General features: G+C 40.1%; 3 protein-coding genes across 3 annotated transcripts; 1 reads left to right on the top strand and 2 right to left on the bottom strand.

Moving 5' to 3' along the window:
• Positions 1-2,250: 2,250 nt before the first annotated feature.
• Positions 2,251-5,035, bottom strand: F5B22DRAFT_644822 (uncharacterized protein; the record flags this gene model as incomplete). Its single annotated transcript, XM_047978490.1, has 4 exons — positions 2,251-4,119; positions 4,257-4,412; positions 4,542-4,647; positions 4,824-5,035. 4 exons carry the CDS (start codon positions 5,033-5,035, stop codon positions 2,251-2,253), a joined length of 2,343 nt encoding a protein of 780 aa, XP_047832622.1.
• A 3,388-nt stretch (positions 5,036-8,423) lies between these two features.
• On the bottom strand, positions 8,424-10,186 carry F5B22DRAFT_653992 (uncharacterized protein; the record flags this gene model as incomplete). Its single annotated transcript, XM_047979768.1, has 3 exons — positions 8,424-8,977; positions 9,119-9,559; positions 9,698-10,186. 3 exons carry the CDS (start codon positions 10,184-10,186, stop codon positions 8,720-8,722), a joined length of 1,188 nt encoding a protein of 395 aa, XP_047832621.1. The 3' UTR covers positions 8,424-8,719.
• A 2,343-nt stretch (positions 10,187-12,529) lies between these two features.
• On the top strand, positions 12,530-14,999 carry F5B22DRAFT_68723 (FAD binding domain-containing protein). Its single transcript, XM_047980476.1, has 4 exons — positions 12,530-12,831; positions 12,882-13,504; positions 13,561-13,854; positions 13,920-14,999. The coding sequence occupies exons 1-4, from the start codon at positions 12,783-12,785 to the stop codon at positions 14,874-14,876; spliced, it is 1,923 nt and encodes a 640-aa protein (XP_047832620.1). The 5' UTR covers positions 12,530-12,782; the 3' UTR covers positions 14,877-14,999.
• Positions 15,000-21,403: the final 6,404 nt, after the last annotated feature.

The raw sequence follows: 21,403 nt of genomic DNA, 5'->3' as shown, positions 1-21,403 counted from the left end.
TATCGAGCCTTCAATGAGGAGAGAGAGATGATTAAGGGCTAAGTCCAAGAATGGATACGTGTTAATTCCCGTAGCAATGCTGAGCTTGTCCACTTGATAAATGATGATAGTCGTCGCTCATACGTATCTCGAAGTTAATCTGGCTAATAATCAGTCCCAATGTAGGAACTATATTTACCTGCGATTCTGACTATTATCGCGTTAGCGGCATGGTCAAGTCGCCTGCCATGGCATGCCATCATATCGCTCACAGTCCCGAGACTAAACAGTATAAAACTACCTAGGCGCACGAAATACTTGTGTATAGGAGAGCTCATGGCTGAGTTACGCTCGATTATACCTAGTGCTTGCTTCCTGCCCGACATGAGGAATTACCTATAGCCTCAAGGGGTCATAGTAAGGCGTGTTATGACGTAGATTCCGGGAAAGGGGTATAGCCGAAGGAGCTGGGGCTCCGAGAATGTGACGATATTACTTGCAGTTCGATCACGGGGGTGTATCGGCAGGCGGTACACGGGCGGCGAGGCGACCATCGCTAGCAATGGTAATGACAATGGTTCCTGCCAACCCCTTTCGACTGTGAAATGCCTTCCGTTTCTTGCGTGATGACATTTGTTTACCAAAATAAACTGAAATACTAATATCTAGGCTGGCCGTCTACTCCGTGTTTACATTCTCTCCTCTCTTCTTCCAATATACACCATCGTCTGTCTCTTTTCCAACATCCATACTATTATCTATCTCTCTTCTAAAAAAAAACAATTATATCATCTCTAAACTCGTCATTACCAACTCCATTTGTTTATCTTGGAGAATTAGCCCTTTGTCATACATTGAGGCAGAATTATCTACCTAGAGTCTGCATATAGCAGCGATTCGGCATTCATTGACGCGTCGGGGAACAATCTTCTTGGATCCTTGTTTCTTCAAAATTCATCTTCTTATCAATCAATCATCCATCCTATCATCATTCCTTCATCTCTTTATCTGCTATCAGCCATGGTTCGTACATACCAATCCTCATGCCCATCAGTAACCTTGTGCTTATCGTGGATAACAGGCTACAGTTATTTTCTAAGCGAGAAATTCGTCAACAGTCAATGGACGACATTGGTAAGCAATCCACCTTCTCGTAACGAGAAGTAAATGCCTACCCCCAGCGTCAGTGAGTGGTCCTTGTCTTAACTCTAGACAACAGGCCCGAATCATTTCTCGGCCATAAATTTATGGAAAATGAACGGTTGACTATGGAGATGCAGTCAATATTTTGATAGCCCACAACAAACCCACGCCTACGACTGCGGTGTTTTCGTCATCACAAACTCCATATGCCTTGCACTCGGAATAGACCCTCAATGTTATAAGGAAAAGGACCTCACTAACTAACAGCTCTGTATTACATCTGTGTTATTAAATGGAGGATTTAAAAGGGGAGTTCTGCTTAGCAGATCTGTAATATCTTTATCACTGCGATTACTTGGAGGAGGGACGGTTGATGGGATGGGGGGTGGCCTTGGCTCTAGTCCTGGAACTATTATGTTATAATGAGCACGCGTTCCCGTCAACACAGCGATTGTGTATAGCAGTTCATTGGCCGATAGCTTTATGGGATTGTTTGATATATGCCTCTCATTATCGTGTCTCGTCAGGTATCGTGCTTTACCATATATATGAGCTAACTGGTCTGATCATGTGAGGGCTTAGTGATACGTTAGATCATTTTTATACTCAATTCCATAGGGATCGAATGTGTTCACTGTACCTACAAGAAGCTGGTATGGCTGTCAAATTAACATGGTTCATTTAAGTCACTTCTGTCTACATCAGTAACCTTAGTCTCTATACACAATTGGATCCATGTCCCAACCTTCAAGGTCACACATACGCCGTCTCGGCGCGGTTATCGCGCGTCACCAACTAGGGGTTTCAAACGATGCTGTGCCGACATGAATTTAATTGTTGCCCTACGACAGCAACACAATCATATCACATATATTCGGGAGATGGGACGCTATTTTGGGTGGAACGGGTTTATATCATAAAGGCTATTCTAACAATACATCATCGTCCCACTCTCTAATCGCAGTGATATATATATTACTGACCTGCTAAGCATCGTGCCACTCTCTAATCGCAGTAATATATATATTACTGACCTGCTAAGCATCGTCCCACTCTCTAATCACAGTAATAAATATATTATCGATCTGCTGAGCATCGTCCCACTCTCCAATCGCAGCAATAAAGATACTAAAGATCTGAGAGGCTGAACTCCCCTCTAAAACCTCCGTTCAATAAGACAGATGCCAGACGTAATCTTTGGGTTGGCAAATCCTTTTCTTCATAGCATTTTGGGTCTATTCCCAGCGCAAGGCATATAGAGTTGGTAATGACAAAAACTCCGCAGTCGTATGCATTCGTCTGTTGTGGACTATCAAAGTATGTCGTATGCCATTCTGATTCCACGAAAATAGGTCCTAAAAATAAACTTAACCATTCATAGGCATATCGGACCTGTAGTGGGTTACGGCTGTGGAAGGAATCGATATATGAGACGGTTCTGAGAGATGGTCGAATAACAATAAGGGTCCAGTGAGCCTGCAGATTGACAGGGATCAAGACGGTATCGATATTAAAGAAGTTGTCTGGATTCATGCCCCATTTTCGACTGAACAGACGCGGATAGAGCTTCTTGTGGTCGCCAGAGAACGCGGTCCAGTATAGAGACGAGACGGCAACACACTTGGGGGGGTCAACTTTGGGCTTAACACCAGCCTTGTCGTTGATATAAGCTGCAAGACAACATAGAGTAGAGTGAACGCAGTCATCATTAAGCCAGGCCGTTGGTGGGACAAGCTTAGCGAAGTCTCTCGGTTTGAGCTCGACAGCATCCGGATGGACAGTGGTAGGGTTGAAGTGTCCATTTCTGGGCGCGTCCAAGGCTCGCCCCTTCCACTCAGCGGAAGGCTCACGAATAAGAGTGGACTTGGGTCGACGGACGCCGAGACGTAAGAGAGCGGCATTCTGTGATGCAATCTCTTCCAGGCGCACGCGCTCCCTAAACTCCCTTTTTAGATGCTCAACCTTATCAGCATCAGCAGGGAGGTCTTCGGCACCAAGACCAGGTAAAGAATGTGAAACATCATTGGGAAAGAATTCCAAGACGTCATCATATATAGTTGACTCGGGTGACTGTACCATGCCAGCATGATCGAATGTCGTCGGCTCCTTATCCCCACGACGAAGACTCTCAATGGGACGCCGTCCCAGATTAGCACTGCCACTAGGTCGTCTGATAGGCAACTCTTTGGGAAACCGCCGCACAGCTCTACGAGCAGCGGCCACCGACGGGCTGCTTTGATTTCCAGCCAAAATAGCTTCCTTCGAATTTAAAGCTATGGGCTTTCGGTGTTCTGACTTTAGAATTGAACGAGGATGTCCGGGCTGAAGCTCGGGAGCCGGTTTAGTCTCAGTCCTTTGAGAGACTAGGTGCTCAGGAGAATCGATCAGCATAGGACTACCTGCATAGTCTTCCTCTTCATCTTCACTGTCAGATGCATACAGCGCATCAAGAGAAAAGTGGCCGGCATAATTGAAATCAGGATTCAATTGGTTGCTGGTGGCGAGGGAGGATTGAGGTCCAGATGATGGGGGGGTTGCACGTAACGGTCCTGGGTCAGATCGTAGACGTTTTGGAGAGCGTGAGATCACATTCTCAGCAGTCGGTGTCACCGCGGCAGTGACACTGGTCGTAGCGACTGCATGTGGTGGGTCTGGGTGTTGTGGTTCCTGTGCCGTTTGATCAGGTGGAACGAGTCTCCATGGTGCATTTCGGGAAGCACCGAGAACAAAGCTAGACAGGTTCCCGAAGAAGGAGAAAATGCCTCTGGCGTGGGTAGAGAGAAAACCAGGGCTGCCATCTTGAGCCTGTTGACGACGAGGAGTAGATGCAATAGTTGTAGCAGGCACGTCATCCAGTTCATCAGCCCACGAGGGCCAAGCGCCGGGCATGGAGAGAAGTTTCTCGTTGAAAGAAGCACTGGTGGCAGCCTGAGATGTCTCCAAAGCTTCCTGTCTGATAAGATCTGCATTCAAAGTCCAGAAGTCCGTTTCTGCTTGCTAAGCAGGTTCGTCTTCGGACACCTACAGGTGTGAGCGCAGGTGGTTAGCATCATGCACAAAGTAAGAGAGGCAAAGTACCTGGCCAAGAGCTAAAGGCGGCAGGGGCGAGTGAAGTGGGGGAGGGGTAGACTTACTGGACTAACTTGAGTATGGTTAATGTATCCAGGAAACTGACCAGGAACGTAGTACTGAGCTGGTTCCGGTGTGCTCGTGCAAGTGACGGGACGCTTTCTGGTAGACGCTGGGCGAAGTTGACCCGAAGCTGAAGCTGCCCCCGACAGGCCGAGGGCCTATTACACACGCTGGAGTCAGTAATTGCCGGATAGAGAAGGGGTTCAGCTCATATTTCGGGGGTTATGCAGGAGTAATGAGGCCCGAAAGCTGCCTAAAGGGTAAAAATATAACTACAGAGAACTAACCTGGGTGGTGTTGGAGCCGCGAAAATACGGGACTCGAATAGATGTATATCTATACTGCTGTTCTTCCTGGTAAAAGCTGGGGAGTTGACGATCAATAAGACGTGGGCTGTTCCGAAGAGTCAGCGATGTCCAAGCAGGCGTGGAAAGATTGCAAGAGTAGGAAGGGGTAGGGATAGGAGCAGGAGCAAGGAGCAGAACGCGTCCACTTGGGCGGCTCGCGGCTTCAAAACATGTTGCAGGACGGACTGGCGGAAGGATGGACGAAAGACACAAGTTACTAACCTAACGATGATATTGCGGCTTCTATATAAGATAGATTCTGAGCGCTCGAGGATTGAAGCGTCTGTATGCGCTTGTCTCTCGGCTTTTCGAGTCTCGATAGCTCGATAGATGTTACAAGATTCGCAGGACAAATAATGGCCGGGGTCCGTCCAGGAATGAAGATTCCGTGGAAGAGGACGCGTGTGAATTCTCTCTCTGAATAAAAGAGACATGATGTCAATTCGAGGGTTCAAATGAGTCAAATGAGGATGGGAAGAACGATGATGGGAAGTCAGATGTGATTGCTTTGGCTGTGATTGATTGTATGTGTACGAAACGCGGTTGCTTTGCTAGACGAAGACGATTCAAATGTGTGATGAAGATGGGAAGGAGAAGGAGGAAAAAGCGAGAGCTGGGGGGGAAGAGGGCCCTTTTATGTGCCGGCGGGTCAACAGGGCGGACGAGAGCAAACACGCGGCGAGATTAAAGTTGAGCACACGTTTTCTCATTTAGGCAACGGTAAACAGAGACATCTAAACTCACCGAAGCTGGGTCTACGTCATTGAAGCTAAAATTGTATGCGCAGGCTGCTCGTGCTCGTAGGGTTCCGGAGAGAAGAGCCTAAAAAGAGCAGAACAGTATGCGATGATGAAGTGAGGCTTCTGACAGGTCGCAAAGGGAGGATTTGGAGATTTTTGAGGTTGGCACAATGTAGGCGCCAGATCGCCCTAAGCGCGCAACCGCGGCGAGCGCAAAGTGCTTCCTTGCCAAGCTGGGGGGGGCTGCCAGGGCACTAAGACAGCTGGAGGCCACTAAAACATGGAGCCGGGGGTTACCTACTTAAGTAAGGAGGTACCTACAATAGCTACCTGGGTAGTTAGTGGGTGGGTACCTAGGGAAGCTCTTCTCCCAGAGGCCAGCGTGTAGCTTCTCACCAAGAAGAAGCCAATAGGTACATACACCGGGCGACTCAGCTTAGAGCTCGGAGTACCTAATTCAAATATACTTAAGGTACTTCAACGTTTGTACCAACATTGCTCTCACCCCTCCTCTGCCCTCCCTTATTGCGTAGGTACCTGGTGTACATCTAGATGCGTAGGTAGGTAATCTTCGCCCAAAGCGGAAATGCGCCAGACGGCCATTATTTCGTAATCGGCTGTCAATTTCTATGTATATAATAACTTCTTTTAACTGGCAACTTTATCTCTTGATCCTCTCTAGGTACCGTATTACATTTACCTGATCCCATGCTAATGTGCAATACGCCTTTGCTTTCTAATAATTACCTCCGGTGATGCTGAGCTCCTTTGCGCGCGTGGATCACAACATGCCTACGTACATATGTATATACATACATACTGCAGCTGAGACAAGTCGGAACTCGCTAAATGGACTCAGATCGGCAATGTTCTGCTTCTATAAGGCTACTATGCTATTTCATGTTTATCTTCTTCCCATCGCTATCGCGCATGAAATGCGACGATTTGTCTCTTCTATATCTATTGTATCTGAACTTGTTGCATCATAACCTCATTTTGCTTGCCGCTTTTTAATGCACATGACAAACGAATGTCGAATAAAAGGCTAGTCCCATCATCCACGAGTCGTCAATCCTCTATGTACAAATAGTCTGATACCCACCATATTCTAATTCGTGCGCGTTGGCCCACGTTTCGCCATCCGCTGGTCCTACTTACTTTTAGTACTATGTAGATGCACCGATCGCAGAAATTAGATTTGGTTCTTACCTAGATGCTCTACTGTGGAAACCTACCGTCGTACCTAGATCTAACTCTCCGCACCCTTCTTCCCCTTATTCTGTTCTCGTCGTTTTCGCTGAGACTAGTCGGTGCTCAGTGAACGAGAAACAACACCCTATCTGGCTATGTTACCCGAGGTACCCCGCACCCATTTGTTGACACTCAGCCCAATGATGCGCACCTTCGCGGTATTACAGTTAGGTTATATCGGGTTTGGTGATAGTTCACCCTACAAATTACGATTTAGGTTCGTCTATTTTAGGTATTATTATGTGCAGGGCGGGAGCGTCGAGTCGGTCCGCTTTGCCTGGGGCCGAGTGCCCACCTCTTTGGACCCTGCGTGCATGAACTGCGACCCGAGATAGACCGAAGTGTGCATATCTCGCTTCGAAATGCCCTTGGCGGGGAAGATCGATCACTCTACTTTTGAGAGTACCTGAACTTAGAAGTGACTCGGTTATGTGGCGTACAGCTTGACATGCAGCTCGCCTACGGCTACGGGCGTAATGCAGGCTATTTCATAATATTTGGGAGAGAGACATGCAGGCAATATTGAAAGTAAGGTTATTCAGACTTCGCTTCATGAAACGAATCAGTAAGACCTAGGCGGTCAGAATTGGCAGTCCAATTATCTATAGAGTCAAAGATCATTATATGGCGAATATTATCAGTTCCAAGCCCCAGATCTCTGCCCTTATTAGAAAGTCATTGTCCTGACTTGCCCAGTCAAACATGGTTTCGAGACATAGCACACCCAATCCACCCCTCCATCGCTTAATCTGGAACCCCTTCCATAAAGACATTGTGCGAAGTGAGCGCACTGCGTCGGCAATTTGAGTGCCATAGGTCAAGTTGCACAGAGATTGATCCTGTTTCGGGAGAAATGAACCGTTTCAAGACAGTGCAATCAATGGTTTCATAAACAAGGCCTTTGTAGCAATCCTACGTATAAAGACTCGAAGCCCATCAGACAAGGTAAGCTAAACACATTTCTTTTAGCATCACAGTACATCACAGTACAACAAATAAATTTCAAAAAAATGTCTTCCACTCAAGGTAATGCCCAAGCCAAGGTATCAACCTTCTCTACAACGACCAAGTCTGCAACTGATAAACCCACAACGACCGGTAATTCCGGAGCAGCTGAGTCCAAAAAACCTACTGCCGGAAAGCCTACTAAGCCACCGTCGACCAAACAGTCAACCAGTGCTGCAAGCTCTTACAGGACTAATACGAATGGCGCGCCTCTTCACTCGCGTCTTCCTTTCCTCAGGTAAGTACTCAGTTTGCAGATAAATAGAACCTAAATGCTAGGATGTGTGGTGTCATAGTACGCATCATATACTCCGCCAGTTGAACATGGAAGTCCGGACAAAGAATGATTAAGGTGTGAGTTATAAACTCTACCTCTACACGTCTCGTCTTCACTCACTGACAACGCGTTTACGCGAACTTTTAGGAAAATAAACTTAAATCTTGTCTTATTTCATTTAAGGTTAATCCTCTCTCGTGTGTCATTACGTCATTACCTATTCAATATTGTCCTCCTTCGGACGAAGCACTAGGGGGTTAGCTCCCAACTCTGACTGCGCGTCTTCTTACGCATATCTTGCTCTAGAATTGGCATTACATCATATCACTTGATAGACTCAATCTGAAAAACAAACTTAGGCCTTGTTTTACTTCATCCAAGGTTATTTTATCTCCATGTCTCATCACCTACTCAATATTGTCCTCGGACACGTCCATGTCATGCCTAGATGTTAAAGACGCGTCATTTGATCGATTTCAAATTTAAAAGGACTTAACACGGTTTAGGACGTCATCGTAAATAATCTCGTAGACATAGGTACTACGTAATCCATACATTGTTAGAGGGTAGATAGTGGCAGAATGAGAGTATATACAGATATATGCTAATGTGTATGTGACGATGTAGATGGATACCTCAGTATATGTGTATGCCTGTAATATATATGCAATTGTCCAAAAAGTTGTCCAAAGCGGATGTAGTTGTGAGGCAAGCAAGTGTGCCGCTCTCCTCTGTCGACGGAATTGCAATCAGCCAACGGGCGAGGCAATGGCGCGCGACAAGGTGATGCATTGAGGTGACGTTGGCGCAAACTAAACGCATTACTTCAGCGTCAGGCCGCTTCCCTAATTCCATTCAATATGGATCAGTGGCGTAGAGTACAAGGCGGTATCAGCATATGCATCGTTCTTCGTGTGTGAGATGTAAATCTCGTTAGTCGCGGTGCTACCGCCCGGGTTAAGTCCCGGATGAGCCTGGAGAGTGTAGGCTCCGAGGGGATAGGTGCCAGTCTCCCCTGAGTAGAAGTTGACTGAGCTCTCCCACGGTCCCGTGATGGAGTCGGCTGTGGTGATGAAGTAATCAGCTGAGACGCTGATACCGGCCTGTGATGGAGACTAGATGTTAGAACTACCTGCTCAACAGAACTCTTTGAAGAGATGGAGATCGTGCGTCAGCGGCTTAAAGCACACAGCTGGGCTCAGACTGAGAATCTCTAAATCGCTAAAAGGCTTTGAGCGACTTACCTGGCCAATCCACACCCACTTGTTCCAGAAGTCAGAGAAATAGTAGGTTCCCTGTCCACCAGCACTCACGTTGGGAATGTTGACATTCGTGTCGTTCAGGCCAGGCAAGCTTGAGGTCCACGCGTCGTTGACCCAATATTGATACTGAGACTTATCCTCGATGGAGCTTGCGGCCACCTTTGCCAAAGCAACGATGCCATTTGATGGCTTACCAAACAGATACGCAGTGCCGTCTTTGATCACACTACCGTAAGCACCATAGGGAATGCCTCCATACAGCCAAAAGTTCTCATCCACAAGACTGACTGTGGGTAGGGCATCTCGGTCCGGATTATCCAGGTTGTATGTCATCTTATAGAGCGAAGTCGCCGGGTCCGGGTCAGGCGTGCTGAAGCTAAAGTTGACGAGTGTTACTGTGCTGTTCGTAGTGGAAGGACCCTGCTTTATAGACTATCTAGAGTGACACTAGACTCCAAATAAAGGATACACGCTACTCACTGTGAAAAGGTTAATTTCAGCCCGATAGTTAGGAATGAGGAACATATAAGTTGATTAGCATTTTGCTGTTCCAGTACACACCTCTGGGAAAATATGCGATTTACGAATCCATGTGTAAGCAGTAACGACATTGCCGTCCGTAGACGTCACCAAAGGGGGACTATCCGGCCAGAGCGCATAACGAGAACCATCAGGGCACGAGCCTGCACTATTAGTGTTGCATTCATTGTCCGTATAGGGGAAATACGGATCCCGGCTGCCACCACCGCCGTACTGCAGAAGGTCAGGAGTTCCATCGGCGTTGATATTGGACCAGCTCGCCGAGGATGACCATAGCGGCAGGATCGGAGCGCCGTTGCTATCGTAGGGCTGGCTGTCCCGGCACGTCCAGAAAACCCGGTCACCGAACCGGGATGAGCCGCACGAATCGCGGTTAATGGCCGGATCAGCGACGTTTCCTACTAAAGTAGCACTTTTTACCGTTGGGGTGAACGCCCTCTTCGAAACAACGGATGAAGACACGTCCTGTAGGAGCAAGGAGCCAAGCAGAACACACACTGAACGTGCCATATTGACGATGATTAGCAAAGGTATAAGCGACTTCAATCAATGGGATGATTTACCTGTTCTGAGCAGAGCATGCTGTATTTAAATTGGGAATCCTGCTCCTTGGTGATCGAATTGAAGCCATCCTGCGTGAGATGATTCCAAGCTACCTCCCAATTTAGGAATGGAGCGCCATTGGTATGGAGAGGGTGACAGGGGGGACGATGTGCAGATCATTGCGCATTCTCGTCAACTTCCAGGCGCCTAGCTTACTGACTATGCATGTTGTCGCATTTCCTGAATCTCATGCTTTGGCAACACCACTTACTGCTCGCTGGGCCCTTTCAATCTACTCAAGAGGATTATTGGTAGCCTCATAGATCTACCTAAGATATGTAGATGTATGAGGAGAAGCGACGGCCATGAGCGAGTATGGAGTGATCGGCGCTAAGAGCCCAATTGAAGATTGACAGCCTCTACACTAGTGTACCCCAGCTGCGAGGTCCCAACCTATGGTTAGGCGGTTGTATGTAAGTAAATAAGGAAGGTATGGAAGAGCTAAAGGGTGCTGGATCTCGAAAGGATCGTGACCAGCTCAAGATCTAATACTCGTTCAACTCTAGCTTCTAGAGAATAAGACCGAGGAAATTGCGTGGAGGGACCGTTTATTGCATGTCCTCTGTAATTGGACAGCCCTACTGCATATTCAAGGCGATCACAACGCAGAACTGACTTCTCTTTATAGAGAGCTTGCGAGCTTCCTGCAAGAATTTGGAGCTCGAACGACGCCAAGGCCTCTTCAAGATGACTCTTCTGGTGTTATGCCGAACTGATATAGGCCAAACAATGAGATTCTCCAGGGCGGTATATTAGCTGGAACAGGCGCCTAAGGTTGGCTAGATTAGGCTGTTTCAAAGTAGAGCATCGCATTTGCTTCAGACAGCCGCTGGCCTAAGATATTTTCAATGTGCTCACCCTAGTTTATCGAATCTACATCACACTGAAATGAGATGTGTATATACAAATGTGGCCCGGTATCAGAAAATCTTTGCGGCGATGGTCACAAGATTTCATGATGTATGTATCCAGTGTGAATGAGATAGAAGCTGTCGCGATTCATATTGTGCACGCGCGCTACTACTATCAACACCTACATGATGGCTTACTTATTAAGTGCACCGACATTCATGAACGGATATATAGTGCATGTCAGTAATGATTCGCACTGAGTTGTTGATAGTAATGAAGCTGGCCTGCTTAGCTCGTTTCCCTGCGCATGTAATCATTCTTATCCCAAGTACGACCTTCGCCTCCCAAAAAATGCTGGAGCCAATGGTCACAATACCGTACAGCATCACTTTACCTGGCTCATGCTCTCCTTTCTAAAGACCTGTAAAAACTTCTGATATTGAGGGCCATCAGTTTAAAGGCGAGCGTAGAGCAACATCGTGTTCATAACAATTAAACCTTTATGTCGATAAGTACGGAGGTTGAGGTTGTAAATGTCCATCACCCTTACTATTGGCCTATCATGCCAAGCCTGATGTATATTTGTGACCCAAACCTACGTACCTGACATGCCTGTTTTCAGAATAACGGGTATCATAGTCGTCCTTGGCCTCAGCTCACGCACTTCAATTCGCGATCTCGCACCTTGGGAGCTCTTACCCAGTTGTCGCGATATCCATGAATCATGTTTTCAAAGGTCAATCTCAACACCTAGCTACACACTATTCATTTTCAGCATAAGTTTTTCCAATGATCGACGTACTCAGCTGGAGATAATACTCCCCTACGAGCATATACCTCTTACCCGGTACTCACCTATAGGAGGATATTCTACTGTAGGGTATCCTGACCTCGGTAATTAGGTAGGCGGCTGGGGCTATCCGCTAAAAGGGGTACCCCGGAAGCAGTACTGCCGATGATTGTAGCCGTGATGACAGCATATCCACATAATGATAGGCCCCCAATTAGACGATGCGGAGGCGATGAGCCTCGAATCGCTAACCTGAGCTGGTCGGATGGCTCTCTCGCCCTCGCTAGAACACGGGATCTCGCAACGGTAATGGATAGTGGAGGCCCGCCGCGTCGGGGCCCCTCATCGCTTTAATCGTCGTCGGTTCAGCTGCCTTTCAATTGGTAATGAAGCCTATGTGTATAGCCAGCTAGGCCCACGCCCTCACCGTTTGGCTCTATTTGTTTCGCGGTGACGATTCCGGACAATTCCCAGCTGGGATCGTGTCAGCCAGTCAACAACCTCGTTTGCACGCCATCCTTCCCTGTGGGGGTTGCTGAGATGTGCTGAGATGCATTTCCCGACTTTTGGTGCCGTGTATATCACTCTCACCACACGTGTACGCTTAGCTGTATGAAATTGACACCATGAACCTAGCCTCCTTACATTTCAATCTCAAATAGCTGCTAATATTTAATATCTTCTACCTCCCTCGAACTTTGCCTTGTTGATCAGCTGGCACTTGCTTTTGTCTAATTCCTTTGTTACACTTGGCTTGAACCTGACTCGGATCACATTACGCGCCACTCAGCAGGCACGTTACTAACCCCTCATCCAATTCACTTCATTGTTCGTAAGTTGATAGACAGCACCGACTCAACAATGGAGGATCAACCTTCGTCAAAACCAAATCCTCCTTATTACGATATAGGTGAGCATATGACCTATTCTCAAGTTGAATAAAACTGACGCTCTTGTTAGTAATTGTGGGAGCCGGCCCAGTTGGCCTCACGCTGTCAACATGTCTCGCGAGGCTTGGCTATAAAATCAAGCACATTGATAATCGTGCTGAACCCACGCCTAATGGACGAGCCGATGGTATTCAGCCCCGATCTCTAGACTTCTTAAGGAATATGGGCTTGAAGTCGGCTATCATGAAGAACAAACCCGCCAGGGTCTACGAAGTAGCCTTCTGGGATCCGGCCACGGCAGAGAAGGGCGTTATTCGAACAGGAACCTGGGCTAGTTGCCCAGCTTTCATCGATGCGCGGTACCCCTTTACCACCCTCTTACACCAGGGCCTTATAGAGCGCGCCTTCATCTCGGATTTAAAAGAGAACGGTGTTGAGATTCAACGGCCGTGGAAGATTGCTGGATTTACGTCCGATGAAAAAGTGAACTCTGAATATCCGGTTGAGGTCAACCTTGAGCACGTAGACGGTACGAACAGTGAGACAGTCCGCGCCAAATATCTGTTCAGTGGCGAGGGCGCCCGGTCATTTGTACGAGAGCAACTAGGCATCGGTATTACACATAAGGATCCCATAGCTCACGTATGGGGAGTCATGGACGGCGTGGTCAAGACAGATTTCCCCGACATCAGGGTTCGTGTTGCCATTATGGAACTTATTTCGTTATATATGAGGCTAACTCAGAACAGATGAAATGCACAATACATTCAGATCACGGATCTATCATGGTGATTCCTCGAGAGAACAACATGGTCCGGCTGTACATCCAGATTGCTTCGTCCACAGACCCAGACTGGCACCCACGGAAGACTGCTACAACCGAACAAGTACAGGCCTCGGCAAAGAAGATCCTACAGCCATACTCCATCGAGTGGGAGAGTGTTGATTGGTACTCCGTGTATCCAATTGGCCAGGGTATCTCTGACAGGTATACTCTTGATCACCGAGTGTTCCTTGGAGGGGATGCTTGTCACACACATAGCGTAAGCTTTTTCACCCTTGCCCATTGCCCTCTCATAGAGTCGACCAGTAACTCATAGCGCCACAGCCTAAAGCCGGTCAAGGTATGAATACGGCCTTCCTGGATGCTCAGAACTTGGCTTGGAAGATACACGCAGTTGAATCCGGGTTCGCCGACCGAGCTCTTTTGAAAACATATGAGCCCGAGCGTAAGGAGGTGGCACAGAATCTTCTCTCTTTCGACAACAAGTACGCCAAACTGTTCTCAGAGCGACGGCCGGCTGCTACAGAGGTCCAGGCAGCTTCGAAACACACGAATGGCAGTTCCAACGACAATGAGTTTATTAAAACCTTCAAGGAGTCATGCGAGTTCACGAGTGGTTATGGAGTGGCATACGGACCTAACGCCCTGAACTGGTCACCCGACCATCCTGCCCAATCGCATCTTATTCACCCCAAGGGCACCAAGCTGCGGACAGGGCGTCTAATGGCGAACGCCGATGTCACAAGGGTGGTCGACGCCAATGTCGTGCATCTAGAACAGGAGGTTCCCTGGAATGGATCGTTCCGCATTTACATTTTCGCCGGCAAGCCTTCAGTCACTGCTACGGCTCTTAAGGATCTCGCTTCCCACCTGGGCGGGAAACGCTCTTTCTTCGGGTCATATCTGCGCCCGGATATCGATTCCGTCTCGCACCTCGAGCGATACAACCCGCACAGTCTATTCTTCACCATCTGCACTATATTCGCCGCCACACGTCCCGAAATCGAGATCTCGCGGGACCTCCCGGGACTGCTTGCCAGATACCGCGATCTCGTCTACGCAGATGATAGGTGGGACCGACGCGTGCCGGAAGCGAAAGCAGCGGCACATGCCAAGATGGGGGTCGACGAAGAGAAGGGTGGCGTCGTCGTGGTACGGCCCGATGGTTACGTGGGTATTGTGATCAGTTTGGTGGAGGGTAGCGGGACCATCGACGCGTTGAACGCGTACTTTAATGCCTTCTGCGCGAAGAAGACAGGTGATCGCCGAGCACAGTTGTGAGTGTGATGGCATTGCACTTTCATCCCTTTCTTTTCTTTGTCCCCCTCTTAGAGGACATACGGCACTTGCATACACGGGGATCTCAGTGTGTCGGATTTTGTTCTAGATAAGAGATTATTGCTAGGCCTTCTCGCAATAGCGTCGGCTGTATCGTATACCCATACTTAAATTATTTTCAACATATGGACACACTGTCATGTGTCCGCTGCGCCACCAGTATGATTGTGAACCACCCTCTTTGCCGTTCAAGGGGCGGAGTTTTGGTAGCAGGCTTCGGTAGGATGTGAAAGTAATAAGCAGCGGGGCCACATTATCAAATATGCTTCGTCGTTTCCCTTAAAGTTTACAAAATTATACCTAGTCATAGTTTCAGTATGAGTTATCACACCGCAGCGCACCAAGAAAAAGTAGACGAGCTTCCGTGCAGCACTACAATCTTTGAAGATGCGAATGAACGAGGCTAGCTGCATATATGTAGTACGAACGGCATCGTCAGTTTATCTAAAGTGAAGGGGCCCATAGGAAGCATCATTTAATGAACTGATTTAGTTGAAAATCAATGGAAGCCTGACACTCCACGGGTCATCTTCTAATCAAGAAACTCTCACTTCTATATTCATATTATTAGATGTTAAATCAACATGAAACTATAGTGCAATCAGGTGAAATTGGCAGCATATGAAGTTAATGATGAAGCGCTACTTCGGCCTGACGCTGTTCCAGCTAGGCTATTCCCGCGTGATGAGTTCTCGGCTGCCACTCATAGACACGCACGCACTACCTTAGAACCGGGCCGATTTCTCTACCTCTAGACCTCGAGTATGCGCAATTTCCTTGTTTCTTAGTCTCTCAAGCCGAGCCGTCTTGAAATTCCTCTACCTCGAGATGTTCCATGCCTATAGTAATGACAGTCATGTGGAATCTACGTAGACGCGGGCGAATTTTCCAATGATATGTCCACGCAGCTGTGCATCAGCGAGGACGCCTTGGCTTGCTATACCTTCTTGCCACCAACTTATGCATAGCGGGACTCTATTGTAGGATTTGGTTGCTTGATGGTGGGTGGGCTCATGAAGGTCCAGTAGGACCACATAGGACAAATCATCGGAGATAGCCTAAAGGACTTGGCACTTGGCACTTAGCATATAAAATTTAGGATTGTATTTATATAAGCTATTATTGTACGAAAGGATATCCAATTTAATTAAACTATATACCTATTTAATTATTAGGTTTTAGTTTTATTAGAATACTTTTATATAATTAGTTACTTATTTAAAATACTATATAAAGGTACCCGGTAATCGTTTTAATGCTTCCATTTATTTAAATTTTATTAATAATAGAAATTATATATACCTAGCCCTACTTTAATCTGGATAAAAAAGAAAATTAATTGTACGAAAAGAAATAATATATATTTAGGCGAAAATGATAAGGTTAGTAGTTAAACTATTAATTGGATAATTGGATTAATAATTTAGCATTTTTAGCTTTTTTTTTACCGGTTAATAAAGCGTAGGAAAGGGCGTATAATTATTATTATTATTATTATTATTAGGTTTATTTTAAATAGAGTAATAAGCTTTATAGTTTTAATATTTATAATTATTATAGTAATTATTAAAATAACTTAATAATTATATATAATTAGGAAATAGCTATATTATATTATTAATTGAAGTATTTTAGGTATAATGGTATTTAAAGTAAAGTAAGGCGGATAGGACCCTTTAAGATTAAATTAAAAGGGTACTAATATAGTTTAACTAATTGGATAAAATTTGGGTTATAATATAATATTCCTATATAATGGTAATATTATAGTTAAGTAAGTTTAAAATTATTTATTAAAGCGTATTATAGTAATAAAGTATTAATTATTATCCTTTAATAGGAAGGATAAAGGTAGGAAGGGTGGGAATATTATTTATATAAAGATGTTAGTATTTATTGTATAAAAGAAAGGAAAAGAAGCTTATGCTATAATAATGATAGTGGTAGTAGTAGTGCTGCTGCTATTGCTACTATTGTTATTATTATTGCTATTGTTGCTGCTACTATTATTAAACTTAAAAAAAAAGAGAAAAGAAAGGGAAAGTTAAAAAGGGGGGGAAATAAAGTTTTATATAGCTATATAAAAGGTATATACTTTATATAATTATATATATAATAAATAAATATATAAAAAATATATAAAAGTAAGTATACCTATTTATAATATTGCTTATTATATAAAGGGAATTATACCTATTTATATATTTAAAGTAAAAAAGTATATAAATATATAAACCTTTATATAATAAATAATAAGATTTTATAATAATGTTTCTTTTTAAATAAAAGCTATATTATATAAACTTTTAATATAAATTATATATATATTATAATAAATATTATATATTAAAATTAAATTATAAATATAATATATATATAAAAAATCTTTTATTTTAATCTTTTATTTAATTTTTCTTTTTTTTTTTATTATATAATTAATCTTTTATTTTTTTTATTCCTTTATATAATTATTTAAATATTTTAAATATTATAATATTTATAATGGAATTTTCTTCTTTTATAAGTTTAATATACTTTAATAATATTAAGCATTATATATATTAAAAATTTAAAGCTACCTTTTTTAATAGTTTATTTTACTTTAATTATTTAATTAAGTAGCCTTAAGCTATTAAAATTCTAAATAATAATAAAAAAGATATACTTTAAATTTATTATATAATAGTTAAATTATAAGCCCTATTTTAAAATATTACTTTTAGCCCTAACTTTAATACTTTTATACCCTTTAATTATTTAATAATTAACCTTAAATATTATACTTTAATATTAATAATATATAAATGGATTAACTATATTTAAAAAAATATAAAGAAATTATAATATAAATTTATAATTATAAAAAAATCTAAGTAAAAGCTTATATAATAATAATATTTAATTATTAAAATCTAAATAAACATTTAAAAATTATTATATTATTATAAAGATAAAATATTATTATATAATAAAGCTTAAAGATTATATATATATTTTATTCCTTTTTATTATTTTTTATATATTAATAAATAATTAAATTAATATTAATTTAAAGAATTTATTTATTTATTTAAAGCATTTATTTAAAATAAAAACGATTAGCTTTAAACCTTTATATAATAAGGAATTAAATTTAAATATTATATTTATTTTAATTAAAAGTAATATTATATAAAAGTAATAGTTAAAGTTAATAAAAGAAAGTTAATAAATTTATTTAAAACTTATAAATTAAATATTTTTAATTATATAATAAAAGATTTATTTAAAGATAAAGGATTTTTTTATTTTAAAAGCTTTTATAATTTTTATATAACGATTTTTATTTATATTTAAAAAGTTAAACCTATTTTAAAAAAGCTTATTTATATAATAAAATTTAAAGTTAAAAATAAAAGTATTATATATAAAAATAACTTCTTTTATAATAATAATAAACTTTTAAATTAAGGGTTATATAATAATATTATTATTAAAAAGTAAGTTAACCCTTTAATTATTTAAATTAAAAACTTTTATATTACTTTTAACTTTAATATTTTTATAAAAGTTCTTTTTAATTATATAAAGTATATTTAAAATAATATTTTTATTTTAACTTTTAAAAAGTTTAAACCTTTTATTTTAAATTTTAATTTATTTAATAAGTTAGATTTAAAATTTAAATGTAATTTAAAATTTAATTTAGAATTATATTTAAGGAATTTAAATTATTATATAGTAGCTTTAATTATTAATATAGGGTTTAATTTAAAATAAAATTTAAAGGTAAAAGGTTATTATATAATAAAATTAATAATAAAATTAAAATAGGATTATTATATAGCTATTCTTATTATTAAGCTATAAAGGTTAAAAAGGTTAACTAAAGGGAAAAGTTTTAAATTAAAGGATTAAATTATATAATAAATATTTAATTATTTAGATTTTTATAATTATTTTATATATTAATAAGGAATTTAAGGGGGATAGGGTTTCCGTTTAAGTTATTATTTTTTTTAAAAATTAAATAGTTTTATTATAATATAATTATTTAAATAAATTAACTTTTATATAATAATAAATAAAATATATTTAATATATATATTTATTAATATTATTAATTGGATAATAAATAATTAATAAAATAGGTTTTTAATTAAAGGCTATATATTATTATATAAGCTATTAAAAATTAAAATATATATAAAAATATAAATATATATAATTTTCTTTTATATAAAGGATATTATTAAACTTTAAATTTTTTAATTAAGTATTATACTATTTTTTTATTTTAGGGGAAAAAAGGTATTAATTTTAATATTTTTTAAAAAAGAAATTATTATACAAATTAAAGTATAAATAAATAAACCTTTAAATATAGGAATTTTTTAATTAATTTAAAATATTTTATAAATTTTATAAGGTTTATTAAAAATAATATAAAAATAATATTTTTACTTTTAAATTATATAATTATTTTATAGCTATATAAATTTTAAAATCTTTATATAAAGAATAAGTTTATAAATTATATATATAATAATAAAATTTTAATAATTTTTTTTATTTAAATACCTAATTATACTTAATTTATTAATAAAATTAATCTATTAATTAATTAATCCTATATAAAAGCTTTACTATTAAATTTTAATTTTTTAATTTTATTTATTTATATTCTATATATAATATAAAAAAAGGTAATTACTTTATTAATAAATTTATTCTATACTATTTAAACTATTATATATTATAGCAATTTTATTTAATTTAATAAAAAGACTTTAAATATTAATAAAAAGAGGTATTTTAATTCCTATATCTACCTTTATAAATAATAATTATATATTTATAATATTTATTATATAAAGGAATTATTTTAAAATATTTATAATAATATAAATAATAAAGCTAATATAGATTTAAATAATTATATATAAATATATATTAATATAATTATAAATTTAATAAATTAATTATTATATAAAAAAAAAAGTTATTATATAAATTTTAATTCCTATTTTTTAAAGCTTTATATATTTATTAAAATATTATATAAAATTTTAATTTAAAATTATATATTTTTTATATTAATAAATAATTAAATAACTTTATTATTATATAAGCTTTAATTAATAAACTTTATAATATTAATAAAGTTAATTTTTATTAATAATAATATTAATTTATATTTATATAAATTTATAAAAATAGTTTTTTTTAAAGCCTTTTATTATAAAACTTTATTATATATATTATTTAAATTATTTTATTATTTATTATATAACTTTATTATATTTTTTATTTATATAATATTGCTACTTTATATTATATTTATATTAAATATATTTAATTATATAGTAGGTTATAGGGTAATTAATTTTAGCTAGGTTTTATTGGATAGATTTATCTTTTTAGCTTTATATAAAGAAGAAAAATTGGATTTAAAAGAGGATTTCTTTAGATTAGAATTAGTTTTAACAGCCTATTAAATGCTAAGCTTAAATATAACGAAATAATGTATGAAAGGTATAATAGTAGCCTTATTAATTAAAATCGGTAAGGATAGTAAAAATAAAAGTTCTAACTTCGTATAAAGCAATAATTTTATTATAAAAATCGTTAATATTAGATAAAGCTTAAGGTATAACTTTAATGCTTTAAATTACTTAGATAATTCTTTATATAATACAAAATTACTAAGAAAATGGAACATGCGGGGTAATCTTAAGCGCTTAGGCTATCTCCGATGATTTGTCCTATGTGGTCCCAGTGGCCCACCGTCTGGGCTGAAGTGCCCGTGCATCGAAGTGCATATCACGGCATCAACAGATAACGAGCCAGCGGCCGATCTTTCTATTGTCCCGTGAACCCAGATATCACATTGAATGGCCCTGAATAAGTCTCTGATCCTAAAATTAGTTGATCAAGTGAAGGGAACCCCCGCGCTGCGTCCTTGAGTCGATGGATGGCTAGTACCCTCCTGTCCATTTGGGAGAACTTTCTAGATGGCATCCTTTATAAGGTTCCAATCAGCGTCAGCGTTGTGAGCAAACGAAAGCAGAAAGTCCCAATTACCTACTCCAATTTGAAGCGCGAATGTTAAATAGCCTGAAGTGGCTTATCATCTGTTCGTACCCTAGAACACGTCAGCAAATCAGCCTGGCGTGATGAGTAAGTATGGGCTACTTTCTACATACCTTGTAACTTCATGTATGATGTCCCGAAATGCACGCGGTCGTAGATTAATTGCCGACTAGAGTGGTGCATGTCTGCCTGCAACCCCGACGTCAGCTCAATTCAAGGTTTCTGTATGAGGAAGCTTGAAACTAACAATAGATAAGTTGTTTTGAGGTAATCATTAGATATACTTCATTGCCCTATTGTATGTCTCTTCTTTAATTACAATCGGGTCATGAGCTTACACATCGTGCTTGGCTCGTTGGTCTTATTCACGAACGGACCTATTCGGTACCATACTCAGG

This window comes from Xylaria bambusicola (genome assembly GCF_022495145.1).
Source record: "Xylaria bambusicola strain CBS 139988 unplaced genomic scaffold F5B22scaffold_12, whole genome shotgun sequence".
Taxonomy (NCBI): domain Eukaryota; kingdom Fungi; phylum Ascomycota; class Sordariomycetes; order Xylariales; family Xylariaceae; genus Xylaria; species Xylaria bambusicola.
The sequence above is the reverse complement of the archived record's forward strand: the minus strand, read 5'-3'. Positions and strand labels throughout refer to the sequence as shown.